The 22090-nt window shown below is 41.1% G+C and overlaps 1 protein-coding gene across 8 annotated transcripts in view; it reads right to left on the bottom strand.

Moving 5' to 3' along the window:
• Window positions 1-346: 346 nt before the first annotated feature.
• Window positions 347-22090, bottom strand: part of eml1 (EMAP like 1) — a 54757-nt gene continuing 33013 nt past the window's right edge. For 2 of the 8 annotated variants that reach the window (XM_040136718.1, XM_040136715.1), the window contains exons 2-25: window positions 21720-21902; window positions 21352-21405; window positions 18358-18496; window positions 16990-17046; window positions 15942-16070; window positions 15660-15688; window positions 13279-13305; window positions 10489-10618; window positions 9190-9339; window positions 8329-8398; window positions 7942-8052; window positions 7731-7826; window positions 7427-7561; window positions 7152-7251; window positions 6427-6578; window positions 5854-5979; window positions 5293-5424; window positions 4935-5002; window positions 4650-4738; window positions 4067-4164; window positions 3621-3708; window positions 2869-2964; window positions 2640-2770; window positions 348-2523 (exon numbers count right to left, since the gene is read on the bottom strand). In XM_040136718.1, the coding sequence (XP_039992652.1) occupies window positions 2398-2523; window positions 2640-2770; window positions 2869-2964; window positions 3621-3708; window positions 4067-4164; window positions 4650-4738; window positions 4935-5002; window positions 5293-5424; window positions 5854-5979; window positions 6427-6578; window positions 7152-7251; window positions 7427-7561; window positions 7731-7826; window positions 7942-8052; window positions 8329-8398; window positions 9190-9339; window positions 10489-10618; window positions 13279-13305; window positions 15660-15688; window positions 15942-16070; window positions 16990-17046; window positions 18358-18496; window positions 21352-21405; window positions 21720-21876 (2490 nt within the window). In that variant the 5' untranslated portion in view covers window positions 21877-21902 and the 3' untranslated portion in view covers window positions 348-2397. Of the gene's footprint in view, window positions 2524-2639; window positions 2771-2868; window positions 2965-3620; window positions 3709-4066; window positions 4165-4649; window positions 4739-4934; window positions 5003-5292; window positions 5425-5853; window positions 5980-6426; window positions 6579-7151; window positions 7252-7426; window positions 7562-7730; window positions 7827-7941; window positions 8053-8328; window positions 8399-9189; window positions 9340-10488; window positions 10619-13278; window positions 13306-15659; window positions 15689-15941; window positions 16071-16989; window positions 17047-18357; window positions 18497-21351; window positions 21406-21719; window positions 21903-22090 lie in introns of all 8 variants that reach the window. The other 6 variants (XM_040136713.1, XM_040136712.1, XM_040136716.1 and 3 more) reach the window with 6 other exon arrangements.

The following is a 22090-nucleotide window of genomic DNA, read 5'->3' on the forward strand; positions in this document are numbered from 1 at the left end:
GGAGAGATTTGGGGGGGAAATGCTAATACGGTGTGCAAAGGAGGAGGGGGGGGGGGTAGACCGGCTCAATGCTGCCCACCTGCGGGGAAGACGCGCACACATGCAGCCCACTGACGCCCCCCAACCCCACCCGAGCTTGTCAGGCCTACGAGTATTCCTATATAATGTCACCATGTTCTATAGAAGCTATAACACTATATTCACGTTTTATAAAGGGATGTAGACCTTGTAAGAATATAAAAGTAGACTCTATTTACACATAACACTTGTTTGGGACTTGGATCATACTTCCACATAAAATAAAGAAGGCATTGAATAAAGAAACATACCAAAAAAATAAATAAAACAAAAAATGAGAAAGTGGGAAATATAAGACACAGCATCATAGAAATTTCATGTTCCATTTACTTTCAGACAAGTGTTAAGTGTCCAATGATATTCTGCAGCCCCCAGCGTTTAGTGGTAAGACAAACCATGTTACATTCACTCTGTAGAGTGGTGACTTTTTATCACTGCTGTTAGATTTCAGTGCTTCTCCTGATAAGACAAGTCCAACAGTCTGGATTTCAAAACAACACCAGTATGCCTCATATCAGTGGCAGCTATGGTCACGCTAAACTCCGCTTAACCCCATTAAAATATCACTTTAAAAGAATTATAATTATTCATGCATGTGAGTAATTTTGGCTTGCTGCTAGCCAGGAGATGAGGAGTGTGACATGCTACGAGGCGTACCATTAGATCCGACCGGGGTGGTACACAGCTGAGAAGGTTGAGAGCAGACGTCGGTTTATGAAAAACTCCAGTAAGTGCTAAATGGTGATTTGCTTAATAGGCCTGCTGTAGGTTTATCAGGCTGAAGCAGTGCAATATAGAAAGACACCTCAAGAGGGTGCAGTTCACTTAAATATCTTGCCAGTGACTGATGGTGCACACCCGAGTAGCACATCAGACATAAACAGTTACAGTGTTATGGTCTCGTCCTCCGCCTTCATGAACTGATCTGGGTGCAACTGTAAAGAGATGCAGATTTGAAAAGGCTTCACACCATGGAAAGACCCGATACCTGCTTGATTTTGACTCTCCTTACTCCTCAAGGCAAAGGAAACATACGACAACTCATTCCAAAAACTGGAAACAGCTGTATAGTAACCCACATTTTGCTCTTATCTGTTTCAAGCCTATCTGTATATTTACACATCTGGGACTCACCAGGGTTGTATTATGAGAGAAAAACTCAGAGTAACTGATACTGGTGATGATGAGTTTGAAACACGATCAATAAATAATAGGAAACATGTCTTTTTTAAGATCTGGAAGCACAATTTGAGAAAAGTGTTCTGATAATTTTGCAGAAAATGGTTAAAATCCTAAATCTGAATCCAGGTAATGTAACTTTTTGTCAACCAAAATAATTTTCCCAAAATAGAATCACTCCAAAAGGAGATTAACATCACATCTCACAGGAAAAAAAAAAACATGCAGTGTGTCTCTTGTTCAACAATATTATTCTCCTTCCTGGGATGTATTAAAATCCTCCAAATTCATCATCAGCCCTGACTATATAGGTAGTTTTAATACACAATTGTTCAATGCAAAAGAATCAATAATGGTTCTACAACATTTGAATCAGATATTTACCATGGTTGATACCTCTGAATATTTTAGTGAGATGCTTTTAGGGCTCGTTCTGATATGTCAATGTTAATAACAGGGAAGGGTCCTGCTTCACTAGTGCTTTCCTGAGTTGTTAAATACAAAATAAAAGAAAGTTTAACAATTAGAAAATCACTATGTTCTTTCTTCCCGTACACAGTTTTTGTCCCAATGCTCTTGGATCTGCAGCTCGATGATATTGAGTCTGGAACGGCTTTGACAGGCACCGAAACAAACCTATTCAGTCCATAATCTGTGGTAGGAGTGCGCACGATACAAGAACAGTGAAAGCCAAACTGTACAAATGCAGTCGGAAAGTCAGAGCCTTTGGTTCTGTTTAGTTGGATTTGATCTGTTTGATTTGTGTTGTGTCATGTCATTGGTGACTAGGCTACAGTGCTTGAAAGAGAGAGATTTCATTTTTTTTTTTTTTTTTTTACAGGTAGTGTGAATAAAGAAAAGGAGAAATATTCAGGAGTTTTGTATTTCAAACAACTGCACATTACTCCCCCACCAGTTCATCTCATTCGGGATGTGAGAGCAGATCAGGAAGGAAACCTCAGGACGCAAGTTCCTCTTCTGTCAACTCACTTCAGTTCAGTCAGATCCGCTTCTTTTTAGCATCTGAATTAATTTAAGTTTGGTTCGGTTCAGTTTAGTGCAGTTCAGTTCAGTTTGCTTCAGCTGGGTTTCAGAACCCAGCAGCAGTTAAGTTGACAGTATCTGTTTCTGTCTGCTCGCTCAGACTATCCTCCACTGCATCACGCTCATGTCCTTCCCTCCGGTCGACACCAGGTAGCCGTCATCATACAGGAAGGTCACATTGGTCACGTGACTGCTGTGGCCGCCATAAACATGGCTGGGAGCCTGAAAAGAAAAGATCATATGAAGAGGAAATTAAAGGTTTAACAAGAATTTACGTTTCCTTCTTAATAATACTGAGATGTATATTTTGCATAACAGTATACTAAAGCATATCTTACCCTGAACTGTGAACAGGGGTATGAGAAGAGGTGGACCTTCCCAAAGTCGTCTCCAGTAACCAGGAGGCTCTTGTCGTTGGACCTGCAGACGGCGTTGATGTCGGTGCCGTCTGAGCCGTCGGGCCACAAGCCTGAGGAGTAGAAAGCAGCAGAATCTCCTGTTTAGTGCTGTTGAATGAACATTAAACCATTTACACACAGCGAGAAGGGGGAGGGAGCCTTCCCTTACCAAAGATCTGGAAGCCCAGAGTGCAGGTGTAAGTGGCCCACTCAATATCTCTGGTAGTCTCCACGCTGACCACCTGTTTGCAGACTGACGGGATCCCTGGGAAAACACACACAAACCAAATACACACCTTGTTTCAGCATACTTTAGTATTAGGGGTACAGAAAACGTGTGCCTTTAAAATCTACACTACTGTGTGCCATTGTCAATATAATGTAGATCCATCACACTCATGAGTCGTTTTGACACCTTTGTAATACATTTTCAACATTTGCTCCACAGCAAAAAATCTACTCTTGTCAACTCAGTCAACACATGTCAATTCCATATTACTGTCATTGAAAAATGGACGCTTAATGGGATATTTCTTGTGGAGCGGAAAATTGGTCTGTTCCTAAAAACCATTCATGTACACATCAAACATTGTACCGTTCATGGTTTAATAGTTTTCTCAATTTTAACAGGAGAGCTTTTCCATTAAGAGATTTAGTTTGTTAAAATGAAGTCTTTCAGACCACCATTGGACAGATCCATAAGACTGACGTTTTTGAACATCGCACATAGTTTCTAGTCATTGCCAACATACACTGAACACTGTATACACTGAACATAAACCCCGACAAAATAGGAGAAAAAAGGAATCAACTGATGCAGAATCTTTTGCATTGCTGTCATATACTCTCATGAATGTTTGAGCAATTTTTATACAAAAGCAGACCGACAAACTGTGAGAGGATGACGGTGATCATACTTACAGTACAGTATCTCATAGTCTCCTGAATTTGATACCAGATACTGGGAGTCCACTGACCAGTCCAGATGGGTGATGAAACTAGAGTGACCCTGAGATAAGATATAACAGGACCAGGTTAGATCATTTCTCCTTACAGGAACACAACAACACACTTCACAGTAGTGGTGCAGCGGAGGCAATATGTTTTTTTCAAGCACCCGAAATAATCATAGAAATGCTGATCCAATTTGAAACAGCAACCCTTAGTCATTATGTTTACATATGACTCAGCTCCTTCTCACTTATCATTTTAGAGCTTCTCTATCAACACACAGTGAGGACACAGTGTAGAGGGTGGAGGCCCAAATATAGAACCGAGGAGGGAACAAAATATATAGTTGATGTCGGGAGGAACTAAAAATAAAGAAGCCACGGGTGGGGGGGTGGGGTATAAATACAGGTGCTCACCGAGCACTTCCCCACTCGACTGTACTTCCTCCCATTTTCTGCCACAGCGTAGATATAGATGTAGTTGTCGTGGGAACCGATGGCCAGGAAGTTACCATCTAAATTAAATAAATGAAGACAGGAAGATTATTTGTTTTAAAATAAAATCAAATGTAAACATTTACAGATGTTAATTTAGTATGTAGACTGAACTGGATTGTTAATATTTACGGGTTAGGCTGCAGTTGTCACTGACTTGTAAAAGTCTTGATTACCTACTTATATTTGTATTTTAATGTTGGACAAACAAATTTTCTGTCACACTCTGAGTTTCATGTTTGGGTACTGGAGCTAGTTTAGTGGAATAAGCTATCAGTTATGATCAAGAATTAGAAACCTTTAATCTTTAATGGTAAATTTAGTGGGCCGTGTTCCCATGTAAGGGAAGACTTTGTGCAGCCCATACTTGTGCAGTTCTGGGATTATTGTATGGAACTATGTTTTTAGAAATATTGTTCTCTAAAACTTTAATTATTTGATTTGACTGCGAGACCAACACTCTGCATGTTCAGGAGAAACACACCATAACCGGCTGTCAACATACCTGGCCCATAGCGCATGACAGACAGCTGTTCATTCCCATCTGTGTGCACTGTGACCAAATCCTTAGAGTCAGTGTCCAGCACCAGCCACCTGCAGGACCAGTGACAGACTGCTCAACAATCTGGTTTTTCCTCAGTTTCATAATAACTGAAATCTCATTTTAACATTCTGGCAATGACTTTTTTCTTCCCCCTTTTTTTTTTTAGCTGAAGCAGTCAGGAACTGCTATAACTCTTTGGAGATTGAATAGCCACTAAATGATTATTTTTGGTGATGGCATTATTACCTGCCAATTTGGGTTCCTATGGCAACCACAGCTCCAGTCGGGTGGAAGCCTGCTGATTGCGCAGCATCCTGTCAGAAACAAAAAGCAGACGATGTTTAATATCAACAATAAACTGAGTAGAAAATCATGCATATGGTACAACACTACTTTGATTGCAAAACTGGACGTCATATTATTACTCTGGTTGTCTCCATGAAAAACATAGGTTTTTTTATTCTACATGTAAAGTTATTGAAGCTTCTCTGGGACAACGGACCTGATTAAACGGTACCCGATCCACTTGTAGAAGCATTTTACTATTTGGGTGCTGTGTAATTCCCATGACTGAACCCAAGGGGGCAGTGCTGACTAATAATACCTCCATGCTCTTTGTCCAGATGAGCTGATGGGTACTGGAGTCCCATAGGCTGACCTGCCTGTCATATCCACAGGTGAGAAACTGGGGCTTCCAGGGATGGACAGCCAGACCCCACAACTCATCAGTATGACCCTGGGGAGTAGAGTTTTCCTTTAACATTTTTCGTCCTCTTTCAGTTCTATTCATTCTTCTTCTGCTACGACATCGCAGACTTTAAAATGTACACTTTAATTTTTCCAGTATTATGAAGAGCAGTTAGGCTTGAACAGCATCACAGCAGAGCTGCAACAATTAGTGGTTTAAGGGATTAGTCAATAAATGGAAATTTAATCAGCAATTCTTATAATTGTTAAGCGACTGATTGTTCTAACCAAAAATGATAGGATTTGCTCCTTTTCTCTGTGGTATTTCTTTATAAACCGAATATTTTTGGGTTGTGAGCTGTTGGTCAGACAAAACCAGACATTTGAAAAATAAAAATGGCAGATTCATCAATAGTAAAAATAGCTTTGTAGTTGCAGCCCTGCATGTAGGGATAGCATACTTGACTTTTGCATCTACCTGTGTAATAGGCATGAATTCTCCATCCAAACTGCCTTGCAAAACAAAGTTCTTGGTGGTCCCGATGAGCACAGTCTCCCCTCTGCCCTCTGCTATGGTCCTGATGGGACCAAACAACTCAGGCACCTGTGGAAAAAATATCATAATTGCCTGAACAAATATGAACATATTTTTTACTGCATAATGCAGTCTCTTCGGACCAAATAAGACATGAGTGATCCATAATTGTCTTCACTATAAATGTCCATTAATCTCACTGAGAGTGCAAACCCTTCTCATCCTCTGTAATATTTATGATATGATGCCGTGCTCAGAATGCAAAGTCTGCCGCCCCAGGCAGGGGTGCAATGTCTGGATAATTTAAGAGACCAAGACCTAGTTTAAAAGAAGGAGCTGGAGATGCAGTTTAACATTTTATCAATTCATGTCAAGAGACTGCGGCTATAGCTGTTGTTTTGTTGCACTTAATTTAAAACCCTCAAAAGTATGTGATTTATGAAGCTCATTTGTATTTTACAAGAAAGTACGCTGAAATATTTTGGTCTTCATCTTCTTTGTTCGACTTTCTCTCACCTCCACCATTTGTATCTGTTGGTAGCCGCTGTCCCAAGAAATGAGCCTGCGGTCTTTACCCCCAGACACCAGTGTGCCGTTCCTCAGCATACACAGAGCAAAGATGCTGCCCTCGTGAGCTCCTTGGATGACGTGGCTGATGCGATTAGTGCCTGCGTGACAGAGATGGGAGGAGATGGATGAGAAGGTTCAGTCAGACACAAAGGTCAGCTGCTTGAAGAGGGCGGATTAACTGCCGGACAGACAACCAGAAAGACGGGGTGATCGAATGATAAATCAGAGACAGAGAGATTGTGGAGCTGAAGAGGGTAGAGTAAGAAGTGCAGTTTTTCTTTTGAATGTTTGCTCAAAACATCCAGCTCTGTTCCCTCTTTGGTTTGACCCCCGTCCTGATTCCCGATCTCCAGATAGCTCCAGCAAAATGAGCCATCTTTGCGCTTATGACTGCAAAGATATTTTTTATAGACAGACAAATTTTTCATTTGACTTTCTTTAAGGTTCTGTCTCTTTGGCTCGGTCTCATTCAGTGAGTCAGGTGAAAGCACGCCCCGTTTTTCTATTCTTGAGAGAAAGAAGTATATTTAACCCCTGGAAACAGTTATAAACTCTCTTTTTCTCTCCCTGTCTCCACTAAAACTTGCTGCCAAATGTCTGTGTGCATCTACCTTACAGACACGATGCTTTTAACACAGGGACAAGGACTTTCTGTGAGGAACACTGTGTACCTTTTCCCCACACCAGGATGTTCCCACTCGAGTCTCCAGTTATAGCGTCTCCATTTTCTGCAAAGGTCACGCACAACACAAACTTGGGCTTCTCCTGTTTCTGCAAGACCAGAACATACATGTTATTTTGTTTTTGCTCGACTACCATTGATTTTCTATGTATACTCTGACTCACATCACATTACAGGATGTCATATTTGAATTTGTGCCTCTACATCAAACTTTATTGCTTTATGGTGTGGTACTAACATGCCAGAAAGAGTTTGGTGACCTACCTCAAACAGTCCTTGCTTCTTGAGCAGCATGCCTTTCTCCAGGTTCCAGAAATAGAGATGCGACTTGCCACAGGTGACTACGATGTTGCTGTCTGTCGGGTGAAAGTCTGCAGCAAACACTGACTCGTTGGAGCACTGAAGCCAAACACACAAAAACAAGAAACAAGTTCAGTTGACGAAGAAGAAGAAGTTGAAAGTGTCTGTTTACTTGCACATTAGAAAAATCTTTTTAGCAGGATGTTAGGTTATGTCTCATTTTGTCTCTTTAACACACACTAAAACACATATCCACATGCACTCATACCTTGACCTCGGCCAGTCTGTCCACTCTCTGCCAGTCCCAGATGGAGAGGACGTGATCATTGGAGTCGTCTACAACACACAGTGTGTTTCCTCCATTCTAGCATACAGAAAATAGAGACAATGCCTAACATGACAAGGCTCAGAAAACTAAGTCACTTTGTCAAAAATGAGCCTTAAACTCCTCATTAAGTGTGTCAGTGGAGTCTCCTTACCGACTTGGAGAAAGACAAGCAGACCAAGGCGCGGTCAAAGAAGCCTACACCCAGAACATGGAGGGTGTTGAGGCTGACAGAGTCCCACACACGAACGTGAGGAGCCAGCTGCTGCGCACACACACAAGCACGGGCACAACACCAGGACAGATATATCATCAGTATGTAAGGCTTATAGGTTACCGAAGCACACACTGAATTCACTGAATATGTGAGTGAGTGCAGAGTGAATGTGTTTCAATTTCCGTTTATTTAGCAGAATTGTCTGAACTAGCTGAGTGAATATCATTTCTCAAAGAAAATAGCAAAACCATCACTCCTCCCTACAATAATAAATCAGACACTGAAAGCCAAAGTGATAAAATATCAGTAAGAGACCTCACTTACTTTTCCATCTGAAGAAGTGCCCGCCACCTGCCCGGTTGCTATGGTGATTTTGTCGGGGTGGACGGCCAGGCTGGTTAGGAGAGAGATGTGAAAAACAGACATAAAGATGTTTAAAAGCATTTTCGACATCAGAAGGACCATTTGAATAAAGATGAGCAGCGTCCTCACAGAACATGAAGGGCAGCGTTTGGTGAGGGAGCTTCTTAGGGCTCTGAATATGATGTTCACTGTAGCTACCACACGCCGCCTGTACTAATGTGCGGGGGAAATGTAACAGTTTAAGATAAATTCATCCCCTTTTGGATATGGTGGTGTAGCAACACTCGTAGGATGTGTTAAGCTCTAACGCTTCGTCTTCAAAGAAGTGAGAATATGTCTTCAATCCGTCCTTTTATCTGTAATCCATAGTAGTGATTAATAACTTGAATTTTTATTAGCCTCAGGGTCTAGGCTAATAATATAAAAATGCCACAAATGCCACAAATGCCTGTATGCGAACTTGCACACAACACTTGAGTACACCCGTTTGCCTGCCATGTCCCTCATTATAGTTATTCTGCAAGAGTAAACAGGAATACTGAGCAGTCAAAGCTGCCTCATCATGGTGTCCTGGTGCCTGTGTGTGTATTTTTGTGCACTTTTTAGGTATAGGGAAAAGAAAACAAGATGTGACTGAACTCTACAGCCTGTGAGGACTGTAGAAAGGGAGTAAATATCAACTCTCCCCGGGGAAACAGATGAAAGGTAGAGGACAGATCTGATGTTACTTATGAGAGCAGTGCGTCCGTGTGGAAGCACTTCCTCGGTTTAGTGTGTGCTGTTTTTTTGTTTTGTTTTTTTAAATTCCCAAATGTCTCTCACCATTTGATGTCATCTGTGTGTCCAGTGTAGTGTCTCTGCAGCTGCTCGTCCACATTGAACAGGACGACCACTGAGGCGATGAAATACACCGTTTCTCCAGTGGGCAGCAAGTAAAGGTTGGAGCGACAGTCTCGACCACGGTAACCATAGCTTCGTATTAAGAAGGTCAAGGAATAAAACACAAGTAACATCCAAGGTACGGCTAGTCCAATTTATCCATCAATAGAAAATGAATCAGCAACTATTCTGATAATCTATTAAATGTTTTTCAAGCAAACTGTCAAACATTCCCTTCTTCCAGCCTCTCACTTGTGAAGATCTGTGGGTTTTTACTCTTCTGTGAGCACAAATTGAATATGTCTGGGTTTTACACTTTTGGACAAAGCAAGAAATTTGATAATAGCAGCTTGGGCTTTAGGAATTGTGACAGGCATTTTGTACTTTTTCCAAATGACTAATCTAGAAAATAATTGGCAGATTAATCAATAATGAAAATAATTGTTACTTGCAGTCCCAATCCCACGGGTAAAAAAGTTAAGAATCAATTTGCTTACACTTGGACCAGCAGGTGTAATGTTCATAGACAGAGACAAATATTCATTTTGACTGTTTGAACAACTTTATCCAACATTAAATCACACTATCTACCATGTGCACGTGTCTAATTTATTTTTATAAGCTCTCTGTAATCTATTTCATACCAGACTGAACCTACACAGTACATGCAGCCCACTTTTCTATTTCTGTGTGTGTGTGTGTGTGTGTGTGTGTGTGTGTGTTTGTGTGTGTGTCTGTGTGTGTCTGTGTGTGTGTGCTTTCCTCCTTAGATTCAATCTTTTCTTTGTTTCCCTTACAGCTTTTTCCCTTTGGATTTCTGTTAGATCGAACAACACACCACATTCATTCTTTCAACAACAAATGAAAGAAAGAGAGAAACCCACACATGAATCAAAATAAAAATAAAACAGCACAAGAGGAGCTGCTGACTGTTTATGCGGGTTATTACTGACTGCAGGCTGCAGAGCCATGAGGCCGGGCTCTGACTGCGGCAGCGCTACACGGTGAAAATAAATATCTGAGATGTCACGTTTGTAGCTCCGTCTCCTACCTACATCACAAGCCAATCTGATTTTAGTTTCTGCAGAAGACTACTTTTTAAAACTTTTCAACTCAGAAGTAGGATTGTATTTGAACTTTTGAAAAAAAAAAAAAAAGAAAGACATGAGGTGGTTTCACACAGGTGACGTGACTCTGCTGTCTCCATCTGCTTTCTGGGAACAAAATGCAGTAAAAGGATACACCCAGTCCAGTTTGAGTTTGTTGCTGGGCAGCTCGGCTCTGGCCTCCAGGCAGTAGCTGTCCACCTGGTCTTTGGGCATGTACATGGCGATGGGACGACCCTTCAAAAACATTTTCACATAACCTTCCTCTAGAAAGAGCAAAAAGAAAAAAGGTACAGTGAGATGATATACATGTAGAAAAATACATATTTGACTGGTGGAATTATGTCAGTTTTTATGGTATCACATTCTTTGGATATAAGAACGGTGCAGCGTAACACAATGTGCTATAATGATGTGAATACAAGGTTGACAATGTTGAATGTGTGACACGATTAGAGGATAATGGAATGATGTGATATGATGTGATTTTTTTTACTGTGAAAAAGACTCAATTAAAGACAACAAATGACAGAATTTGCAGAAACAAATGAGCTTTTTAACTGACTTTATTAGTCATTTCAAACACATTCTTATGACAACAAAGAGCTCAAAATGAACTGCAAACACTCTGTTAAAACTTCCACAACTCATAAATATTCAGCTCACAGCAGAGGTTAACCAACATAAAATGCGGACACAAGCAGAGCAATGGAAATGTTATGGGGGGAAAAAAAACAGATCCGAGCTCAGAAAAAGGGATAATGGATAATGAGAAATCCTCATCAATCTAAAACAAGCTAACACTGAAAATAAATCATGCAGAAAAAACCAAGGGAACCAAAACAAACAAAATCAACCATTTTTTTCAAAGCTCATTAGTAGAGAAAAATATTATAGTAAATGACTTATAAGGGAGACTTGCTCATAAGTCCATTACTTGCTTTTTTATTATGTGATGCTACAAAACCTGTGATCTCTCTGAAATGTCCCTGGGATGAGAGGACATGTGGAGGGAAAATGACAATAAACCTCCATAAGGTGGTTTTAATGGTACAGATGTGACATAAAATCTACTTTTCACCATGGTTTCCTCTCTGTAGTGGCTGGATCCAGCTGAGCATATTATAGTTTGCTCATTGAAATGAACTAGTGACTAGTAACAAATCTGGAAGTACTGGCTGGGAGATTTAATGGGGCTGCGGTAGCTGGGTGTATCAAGAGGACAGTATGATGACAGACTCCCCGACTTCCTCAGCTGGAGGCTAAAAGTCGGGGTCTTTCTGACCGGTGGCACCTTGGCGGCACCACCCTTTCTGGCCACGCTGGCCTTGCTGCTTTCTGAGGTTTGTTGGGGGCTGGCAGCCGTTACAGCCGAAGCCGCGGGGCTGCCGCTGGTCCCCGTCTGTTTGGCAGAGCGGCTGAGGTAAATCTGTACTGTGACTATAATGTAGATGGGGAAAAGAGCAGATGATGGACAGGGGTGGTGGAGGTTGTCAGGGCGAGTTGGGTGGAAGGGGACAAGAAACAGGGCGAAGGGTCAAGAAATGTAAAGGGTGGAGGAGGTTGGTAGAATAAGTTAGACAGATGTAATGGCTGCTTTTTGTGTCATATTTAGTAAAAGCACTATGAAATAGGCAGAGACACTAACTATTAAAAGGAAACTAGGGAAAGTGCCTCCTATTATAAACTAACAGCAAGTTGTTTATTATCATCAAACAGACTTTCACTGGGACCTTTTTATAAAGTAGTGTTTGGAGTAATTTTCTTTCAAGTACAACCCCTGTTAATCTTTCATGAGTAAGTTCCCAACCTGGGGGTTCAGGACCCATGCAAGGGATCGCGAGATGATTAATGGGGCAGGACAGGAGAAGAATAACATCCTGCTACTCAAACTTACTGAAGGGACGCAATTCATTTTGAGGGGTCACCGGCCAAATTTTGCCAGGAACCACTGGTCTAGGTGCTTTCAAGGGTAAAATGATCAGATTGTCTTAAAAATGTTTTTTTAGAGTTAATTATCCTGGAACAAGTCTGGGTAAACAGCAATATTCTGTAAGGAAATGAGCCTGGCATTAATGCTGGTCTTTTTAAAATTCTTGGCAGCTTTGTGAATACTTTGCTGAAAGAGGGGGACTACACACAAACAGACGACACTTCAGAATGCGTGAGAAAACTACAAGCAGTAAAATCAAGCAGACTTCAACGGGAACTACCCCCAAAAAAGAGACTGAATGTGTTTGTAATGCAAATATTCATTTTGAGGGCAGGAAGATAATAAGAGCAGTGGCAAATCTACTTGCTCTGAACTGCGGCGGGGAATCTCAGAACAGAGGATTTAAAGAGTTCGCAGAAAAACTCAAAGCGACTGCGAGGAAGCGAGTGTCAGAATTCTTTGTGCTGTTACTATGGTGACAAAGACTAAATGCCTACGAGCGAAAGTGAGGCTGTGAGCAAGCAGATACACGTCTGGTGAAGCAGCAGCTTCATCTGCAGTCCAACAACAAGTGTGGAGACACACAAGTGAACTGCAAACACTGCAATCACACGCTGATGCAGCTTTCAGTGGAGGTTGGGTAGGGTGTTTGCGTGTGTGTTAGTTAATTCAGTCTCAAAACAATTAAAGGGAGGATAACTTTCACACACACAAACACACACTTTGTCAACCCACTCCTGCCCCTGTCTGGACAGCTCTCTGATCATTGCACTGAAGGGAATCATGGAAAAAAAAAAAATAATAATAATTTGAATAATTGAAGCGGAAAAACTTAAATTTCAAAATAATAGTCCTAATTTCATCCTTTGCTTCTGCAGTACAGTTCAGAGCAGAACTGATGTATTTACACAGATCAAAACAGATCATCTGCATTGTCCAGAGAGTTGTGGAGGCCGGGGGCATTATGGGAGGGGGGCGGGAGGGGCAGCCTACCTTTGCAGTGGGTCACACGTCGCATCCCTTGTAAAGGTCGAAGAGAAAGACACACAAGCACCAGGTGAGGGGTGGCATGGCTTCCTCACCTCCTGGTCTTTCCTAATATGAGTGCACTTCCTGTTTCCTGGTGTTAATGAACAGCAGCTTCTGTCCTTAACGCTCTTAATAAATCGATGCTTGTTTCTTGTGTGATGGTGTCCCACCCTCTGCTCCTACGTGGTGAGTAAAATATCAAATTTCTCTGCCTACTTAGCTTTTTGTTTTCTTTGTTTATCCCTCTACAAAAAAAAAATAAAATAAAATAAAATTCACAGAATGACCATTTCTACTTTGCCTTTTCTAGTTTTTGGAAAACATTCCAGCATTGTTTTTTAAACTTAAAATTTAAACTTTTGTATTCTTAATGAAACAACAGTCTGCCAGTACATTTTGCAGTATCCAATGAAATGCTTTGCATGTTACCTCTTCATGTATTGCAGCTAAGCATAATATTGGTAGAAGTTACTGTGCAATTATCATTTGCATTGGTTAATTGTCACCCAGGGATAATTTATGTCCATGACGCTGCCCTGATTGCTTTTTTGCAGGACATTATTGGTCTAAATTAATTCCATTGCTCATTAATTGCTGTACAGTAGAAGGAAATGATCCACTTTCTCTTCATACTCAGTATTCTGTGCCACATAGAAGCAGTCTTAGAGATATTTAAAGACCATTAGCTAGACTTTCACAGTGACATGATGATGTGTGATTTATTACTTGGAATACTGACTGAATTAACAATACTACCTCATAATCTGATGTTTACAGTTTGAAAATGTACAAAGAACATGTATTAGTTTAATATGTTGATCATATTTGCCAGAATTGGACCTCAAACTAAAAAAAAACCAAAGGTAGTGGGTCAGCCAGTTGTACACTTGCACTACTTTAACTTTCAAAAATCTGGCGGTCTAAGATGTTATAGCTTTTATGGGCTCGGTGGGGTCGAGCCTGAACTGAAGAAATCTGCAGTCAGGTGTGTAAACCAAATGAAAAACAGCAGTTCAATTTACAAAAAAATCAATAGCATGCTGGAGATGGAAATTCTGATCAATATTCATCTCATTACATATTCCCACTAACTTGTTACCATGTGTTTCATGCTTTTTTGCTTTAATTAATAAACTGTGTAGGAGTTGGTTCACTTGTCTGGTGCATGGTTCTGGAAACATTATAAAATCACAATATATTGGGGGCTGATTCTCTGCTTTTTTCAAAAGCTCTTAGTTCTTTATTTTGTTTGTCTCCTTACTTGCAAATGTCACATTGACTGCTGAATTTTTGTTAAAATCCGCTAAAGAGATAAAAAAACATAATGAATAAAGCTATCCTAGAAAGGAGCAAGAGTGCTGTGTTCAGGTAAAGCTATCGGTACTTAAAGGGAAAGTATTTTTCAAACTGGTTATGAATTATTGTGCTGTTGTAGCCACTATGACTAAGGGGTACAGCTAACTTTACACATGCAACCTCCATTGTAGAGATTGGGGAAATGTTTTCTCCAAAAGAAGAATCTCCATATATTGGGACAAGCTTTCCAAATAAGTTTCAGTTTCACATAGATAAATTCAATCGCTTTTAAGGCTAGTTTGGTTGGCTGGAGAGTTGCCATAGCAAATCCATATGCAGTTAGCTACAATAACTAATCCAAAGACCATCTGTATTTCAGTCCCAGGGACAAGTGTTTGAAATGGTTTGTTTGAAATTTAGAAATCTTTAGGAGGCTGGCACGACCTGCTCTGGTGGACTGTACTTTTTTGCCGGACTCCACATTTCCTCAGTCTTTACACGACAGAGGTGACAGGTTGCAAAGTTTTGATGACCCATAGTCAGATGGCCACAATGATGAGAAAATTCAGGAATGAGCCTTTAATTACAAACCCTTAGACTGTACAACCAAAAGTTTAACTTAAACAATAAAGAAAGAGTGTATTCAAAAGAAAAGATGAATGGAAATTTGGACATGAAGATGTAATAATGGATGAGGTGGACTGGTTACTTGTTAAGCAATGGATCATGAAAAGGATGAATGTTTGACACTGATATTCAAGTAGACCTCAGTTGTCCTCTGTGAGCAGAAAACAGTTCAAGGCACTGACTCAAATTATAATTGACAACATGTATTTCCATTCATAGTTTTAATTTCGTTTCGGGAATACACAGAAGCGTATTAAGTAATTCTTTATTTTGACGGTTTTCATTAAAAATGCATTGACCTCTGACTGACACAGAGAACCACTGAGCATGTGGTGTGTAATGGCTCCCGGTGGTTTGTATCATAGCATGAAACTATCATAGTTGTCAGGCTACAGAGCCATAAAAGAGCCTCTGGTTCTTACCTGCATTGAACACTGGATCCCTCTGTTTGCTGCAAAGTAAATGAGTAAACAGACAGCTGTCAATCAGCGTCCAGCTCAGGATAAACCATATCTGCTGTATGTTATTGATTATAAAGTGCTTTAGAAGGAGAGCAGTGTGTTGTCTAGTGTGTCAAACTGGAAAAATCTAATCAAAACACAAACTACTACTACTTCTTGTTTGGACAGAAAGTATCAGTGACACATACAGTATGTGTGTGGGACTGAATGGGGAAAACCAATTCATCACTGTGTCCATGTTACCTTTCACTTCTTTTGCCGCTGGAATTGCTGCCGGTGGATCCGGCGCGAGTTCGGTTGCCCTTGGAGTCGCCCGAATCTTTCCGCGTAAGAGTTCCCACATGTTCGTTTGAGTTGGCTCTCCTCACAGTGCTGTGGTGAGAAGGAAGGCGGGCAGAGGCAAAAAAAAAATAAAAAATACAGAGAGGACAGGGGAAGAACAAGAAATGGGTCATAAAACTACCTGACGCTGCTTTTCTATAAATACCCTTTGGTATAGTTTTCATCCAAGAAATAGGTTTTGAAAGCACGTACATCGAAGATGTATTTATTTGATGATTCAGCTCAAATCTTTCCTAATACTACCTAACATTTTTAAGAATAGTCTTTAAAGCAGTACCAGAGAAAAAAAGAAATTTGGGTATTTGTTATTTCCTCACACTCTTACTCTCTGTTTACTCCACTGTGGGGATTATGACTACAGCATCAGTGCAGACCTGTGCAGATCTGCATATTGGTGGTGCAGACAGCCTGCCTATTGACAACAATGAAAAGGCTCCATCAGCAATCCAATGGCCAGTAGGCACAGTCACCTAATCCACCCTATGGGAGAAAAGTCTATTCAAATCCTAAAACTGGCCGGTAGCTGTTATCCCTTCTGGAGAGCCTGCGTGTGTTTGTTCGGTGAGAGCAGAACAGAATTAAAAAAAAGAGAGACAGAGACTGTTGTTTGCTGTGTTATCCCATGAGGAATCATAGTAATTGGGCTACAGGGCATTGGGGAAGGCTGTTGTGTGTATGCCAACACTGATGGGATTTAGACCAATCTGAGTTTAGACTAAACCCAGATACAGACAGTAAATGACACAAATGCTGCTCCGAACATCTATGATTTAAACAACATGAAGTGAATGTTACAGATGAGATAAATGGTGAAAGGAAAATGAAAAACGTCACAATTTTCATGTAGTTTTGGTGACTGAGGATGACGGTTAATATGCATCGTAACTGTGACGTGGCAATGGTGTTATATCGTGACCAGTAACATACTGTAATTTGGTGACACTCTCACCTGAGGGGCAGATAGAGAATTCTGGTTGAGCGAGACAGAGAGGAAAAACTGGGCAGACTGGAAGGACATCACACAGGAGATGGACAGGACATAAACAGGATATAACATCATAGTGGAAAGGACATGTTATAAGAGAGGGACAATACAAAAGAGTGGACATGCAAGGCAGGAAAGATGGGAAAGACAGACAACACAACAGGAAAAGATAACGAGGGAAAACAACTGATGACTAAGGACAAGTCACTCAAGTTATAACTCAACCAAACTAAATTCCACAATTTCATGCTGATTTATATTATCAAATTTATACCAATCAAAATGAGATTCTAGAAGGAGGGTTTTTCTGAGGGATGATTGTCAGTGGGTGTCGGGGGGGCTTGGGCCCATGACTTCAGCACTTCTTCTTCATGAAGAGTCAAATGGTCTTTGTGTAAAAGTTCAAAGTTCAAGAAACAATGAAGTAGAAAGACTCAGCTAAGCTTGAAACCATTCAGAGAAACACAAGCCAACCCCTGGGACCACACAGAAATACACCAGGCCGAGTACATACACCAATAAATACACCAGATCCCATTCCCTGCAGTGATACTGCTTGGTGTTTGGGGTTTGTTTTTATCAACCAGCCTCATACTGGTTACATTTCAATCTGCAGATCCATTTCTTTACTGTCCTCTCCAGTAATTCTCAAGGTGAGAGTCAGCGAGCATTGAAAAAGTATCAAATCTCACTGCTGTAAAACATCCCCGAGGAAGAAATAGAAGTAGACACATGGAAAAACAAGGAAGCAGCACCTCAGGGGAGTTAACATCTGTTTGGACGGGAGCTGGTCCCTGCTGTCTGCTGAGCTTCAGCTGATTATGTTAATGTCATTCAGAGACGGGGAAAGGCTATTGTTCCCCTGACAGACAAGATTGATAACCTGTGCTCCACATGCATGTATGAACGCCCACACACACACACACACACACACACACACACACGCACGTGACAGAGAAGCAGAGACGGTGATGACAACACTGTTTCTCTGTTTATCAGCCCTGTGTAGTGTCAGTGGCTTTGGCTGATAAAAAGCCAGAAATGTGGCGATTCATGGCTGAAACTATCTGACATGGCACGGACAGACACGATGAAAAATTGGCGTCAAGACAAATAAAATGTCTGGAGAGAAAAATTGAATAAATGCAAGACCTCACAACCTGGCCTCCATGCAGCTATATCTGGACTGAACAGGTTTACAGCAGTGTCAATGGGGCCGGAAGGTTCAGTAAAGCAACACTACAAAATCTGCAGAAACTGACAGAAAGCACTCAACTTATACTTGCATCCCAAATTATTTCAGTTACAATGTTGTAGGTTTAGTTTCCTCACCTCTTGTTGGCTGGCGTGCTGGTGTCCTTCCGGGATCCACATCCAGATGGGGAGGGCAGAGTGCCGCTGCCTTTCTTTGGTAGGATGGTCCCGTTGTTTACTGTGGGCCGTAACGGCAGGGTGGCAATCATTGGCCTGGCTGGAAGAGAAAGGACAAAAGCAGGGCACGCTCAGAAGAAAAAAATTGGATACTGGACCAGGGTCAGTATCAGCTGCTGTAGTGTCATTAAAGTAACATGTGAGTGAGACGTTGCAGCATGCTGCTCAGGGAGGTTGCATTCTTGATAGTAACTGAAATGAGGTAAAAATCTAGAAAACTATATGTAGACACGCTGTTGCATCCCAGTGGGTAGGTGTAGTGCATAGTCTCCCAGCATGCATTGGGGTCGCAGGTTTATGCATGTTTCCTCAATATTACTGGTAGTATTTTGTTAGAAATTTTGTATATTTCATTGATGTGATTATGATCACCACAATAATTACATGAGAAACATAATTTTTCAAATAAAAAACAAATAAAATTATTGACATTTTAAGAACACAAAAAATTGGACATTTTGTTTTTGCCCAAAACTCCTTATCTTTTTTCACCTTCGATTCATGATAAATTAGAATTTTCTAAGATATCACTGTGTCCAGTCCACTTAAGTGTGTCTATAATGATAATGATGACAATAAAAAACTAAAATTGAGCCTTAACAGTTTTTATTTGTTGGTGAGATATTTGGTGTACTCATTATTTTTGCAGCCTTAAACACCACACATATACACCCTCTTCAGTGAAGAAATAATATAACAAACGTATATAACACACATACACATGTATACTCTGAATGAAGAGACTGTGATCCAAATCTGGATCATCTTAGTTTAATGTTTTTAATTTAGTTTTTCTTCTCATTTCATTGATAATATTTTTCTGTTTCAATCGCTTTTCCATATAAAAGCTGTATATTCACATATTGTTTCCGGGAGGTGGTACAAAAGCACAAAAGGTGCGTGCACACATATACAAACACACAAAAATTCATGCATGCGCACACACGCACGCATGCACGCACGCACACACACACACACACACACGCGCCAGTCAGGCAAGCCCAGAATAACAAATCTAAGCTGCAGCTTTATCTGCAGTGATAAATATTTAATAGACACTGTTTCAGACAGCAGGTAACACACATTTACTCACACACACATGATCAGGCACACACACACACACACACACACACACACACACACACACACACACACACACACACACACACACACACACACACACACACACACACACACACACACACACACACACACACACACGTACACACACACTCCTGCAAGCACACTCAGGACTACACACATGTTTTACTCTGTTATCTTTCATGTAGTAATTACGCAGCAGGGGCAAACTGAGGTTTTAATTTTGTTAGCATGTTAAAGAGGATGAATGTGTATGTTTCTGTGTGTCCATGACTGTCCATGTGCAGTCTGGCTGCATGCGTTAAGCCTTCCAAAGCAGATCACTGTGCTTCAGTAGAGGGGAGCAGGCTGCTGGCTCCCTGCAGCTCAAAGTGGAGAACAATGAGGGAAAGTAGCTCTAAGTCTGAGTCATCATCCTCCATCTCCCAAATCAAACTGAAACTCCATCCATCCAGATTCACTCCAGAGACTGAAACTGGCAGCAGCTCAGAATCATAATCTGTTTCTGTTTCATCAATCAAATGCACATTTGTGGACATAAAAACCTGCATGAAGTGCAGATGATTTCACATGCAGGCTTCATCGGCCTCTGGGGTGAAGGTACTATTTGAAAGACAGAGTGTATCAAACACACCTCAGCTTAAAATCGACACATGCAGCATTGTTACACAGTAAAAACACAACAAAAGCGGGAAAGCCTCTCATCAAACAATCTCTGATTTTCAGCGCTCTCTTATTCTGTGATGATGTGCTGCTTTTTAAGTTTTTTTTAGGTCTGCTTCCTACATTTCTCACTAAGAGAACAGATGGAAACATAATGCATTCAGAGAGAGCAACAGTAGAAGGAACAGCACAGAGAGAGTTTTTTGAGTTAAATAAATTAAGAGTTGTGCCTTTTACTTGTGAGGAAACCTGTTTTGTAGCTGAATTTAATTCTGGACTATTGAAGCTAAACTGAGACTGTGTCAGAAAGGTGTTGATTCAACTCTAACTTAAAGAAATCGTTAGACATTTTGGCGAAATATGCTAATTTGCTTTCTTGCCAGGAGTTAGATGAGTTAGATCTCATGCCTGCCTGTTCAATATAAAATTACTGCCTTCCAGTCTTTATGCTTAGCTAAGATAACCAGCTGCTCCCTACTTCATATTTACTGCACAAAGACTAGAACAGGGTCAACCGTCTCATCTAACTCTCGCCAAGAAAGGGAATAAATGTATTTCCCAAAATGTCGAACTACTCCTTTACTATAACTTCTGAGGCTGAGGCTGTAGTTTGAGGTGAACTGTGCAACATTGTTTCTGTTACTGTGTCCATGTGAGGTTGCATCATTATGTTTGGGCGGTTTTCAGTGGGAATAAAAAAAAAAATGCCTCGGCAACAGCCCCTCCTTTTTTAATAAAGAAAAGAGTTTAAGGGGGGAATTGTCCTTTCACAGAAATGCTGCATACACAGACACTAACAGAACATGTGCTTAGCAACTTATTCTCACAATGCTGTGACAGTTCATTGATAACTTAATATTATCGTAGAGTTCTTGGACTCAAAAACACTGAAAAGGGGCATGTTGAGTGTTTCCCTTGGTCAACAATATTATTTCTATCTACTGGAAGTCTTTATACTCACAACACAGCGCATTGACCTCAGGCAGTGCAGTACTGAAAGTAACTCTTTGTTTCCCATTGAAATACCCCACTATAAACAACACAATATTAGCAGGCAGTGACTGAAATGTGTGTGCTTGTATACACAACAGCAGGCCTGGTTAGTGCAGACAGACTTCGCAGTCGGCCTACCTGGCTTCCCAACATTGCTGTCTGCTGAGGGAGACTTTCTCATCAAAGCAGGGTCTATACATGTAACACACAATACATTTAATGACACAACACAGTCCAGGAGAAGAAAAGGGACAGGAGATGGACAACTAGTCAGCCAGAGAAAGGAGCAAAACAGGATTTGAAGGAGACATCATCTGGAGAGAAAGGAACGCGGGAAAGGAAAGAAAGGATGCCTACCAAAAATGGGTGAGCAGGCCAGTGTATTTGTAACCATACATGTCAAAAGAATTTGTGATACCAGAGAACCTGTTGACTCTCTTCTTGATTCCCGGATGAACTGACTCATAAGCTCAGCACAAAACACAAGCACCTGCGCTGTATGTTACCTTTGGTGGGTCCTCTGCGTGACCCCATGGCCTGCTGCTCCTCAGACAGGTTGAGCCTGCGGACCACATCGGCCAGAGCAGACTTCAGCAGCTGAATCTCGTCCTCCTGCATCTGGACCCTCTGCTCCAGGGAGGCGATGCGGTCAGTCACCTCCATACTGCTGGCTGCTGACGCACTGTCATCTGAGGAAACACAGAGACGTGGAAAATGTTACTCGGCTGCCGTATTAGGGAACTGGTGGCTTTATGAGTCAGTTAGTGCATGTAGTGCTCTCCCATTGTGCCAAAGTAGATAACAGCTTTATTTTCAGCGGGATGAGTAGCAAATAGAACAGTGGCCAATTTATTAGATGCACCTGGCTAAAAGTAAT

This window comes from Xiphias gladius, chromosome 10 (assembly GCF_016859285.1).
Source record: "Xiphias gladius isolate SHS-SW01 ecotype Sanya breed wild chromosome 10, ASM1685928v1, whole genome shotgun sequence".
Classification (NCBI taxonomy): domain Eukaryota; kingdom Metazoa; phylum Chordata; class Actinopteri; order Istiophoriformes; family Xiphiidae; genus Xiphias; species Xiphias gladius.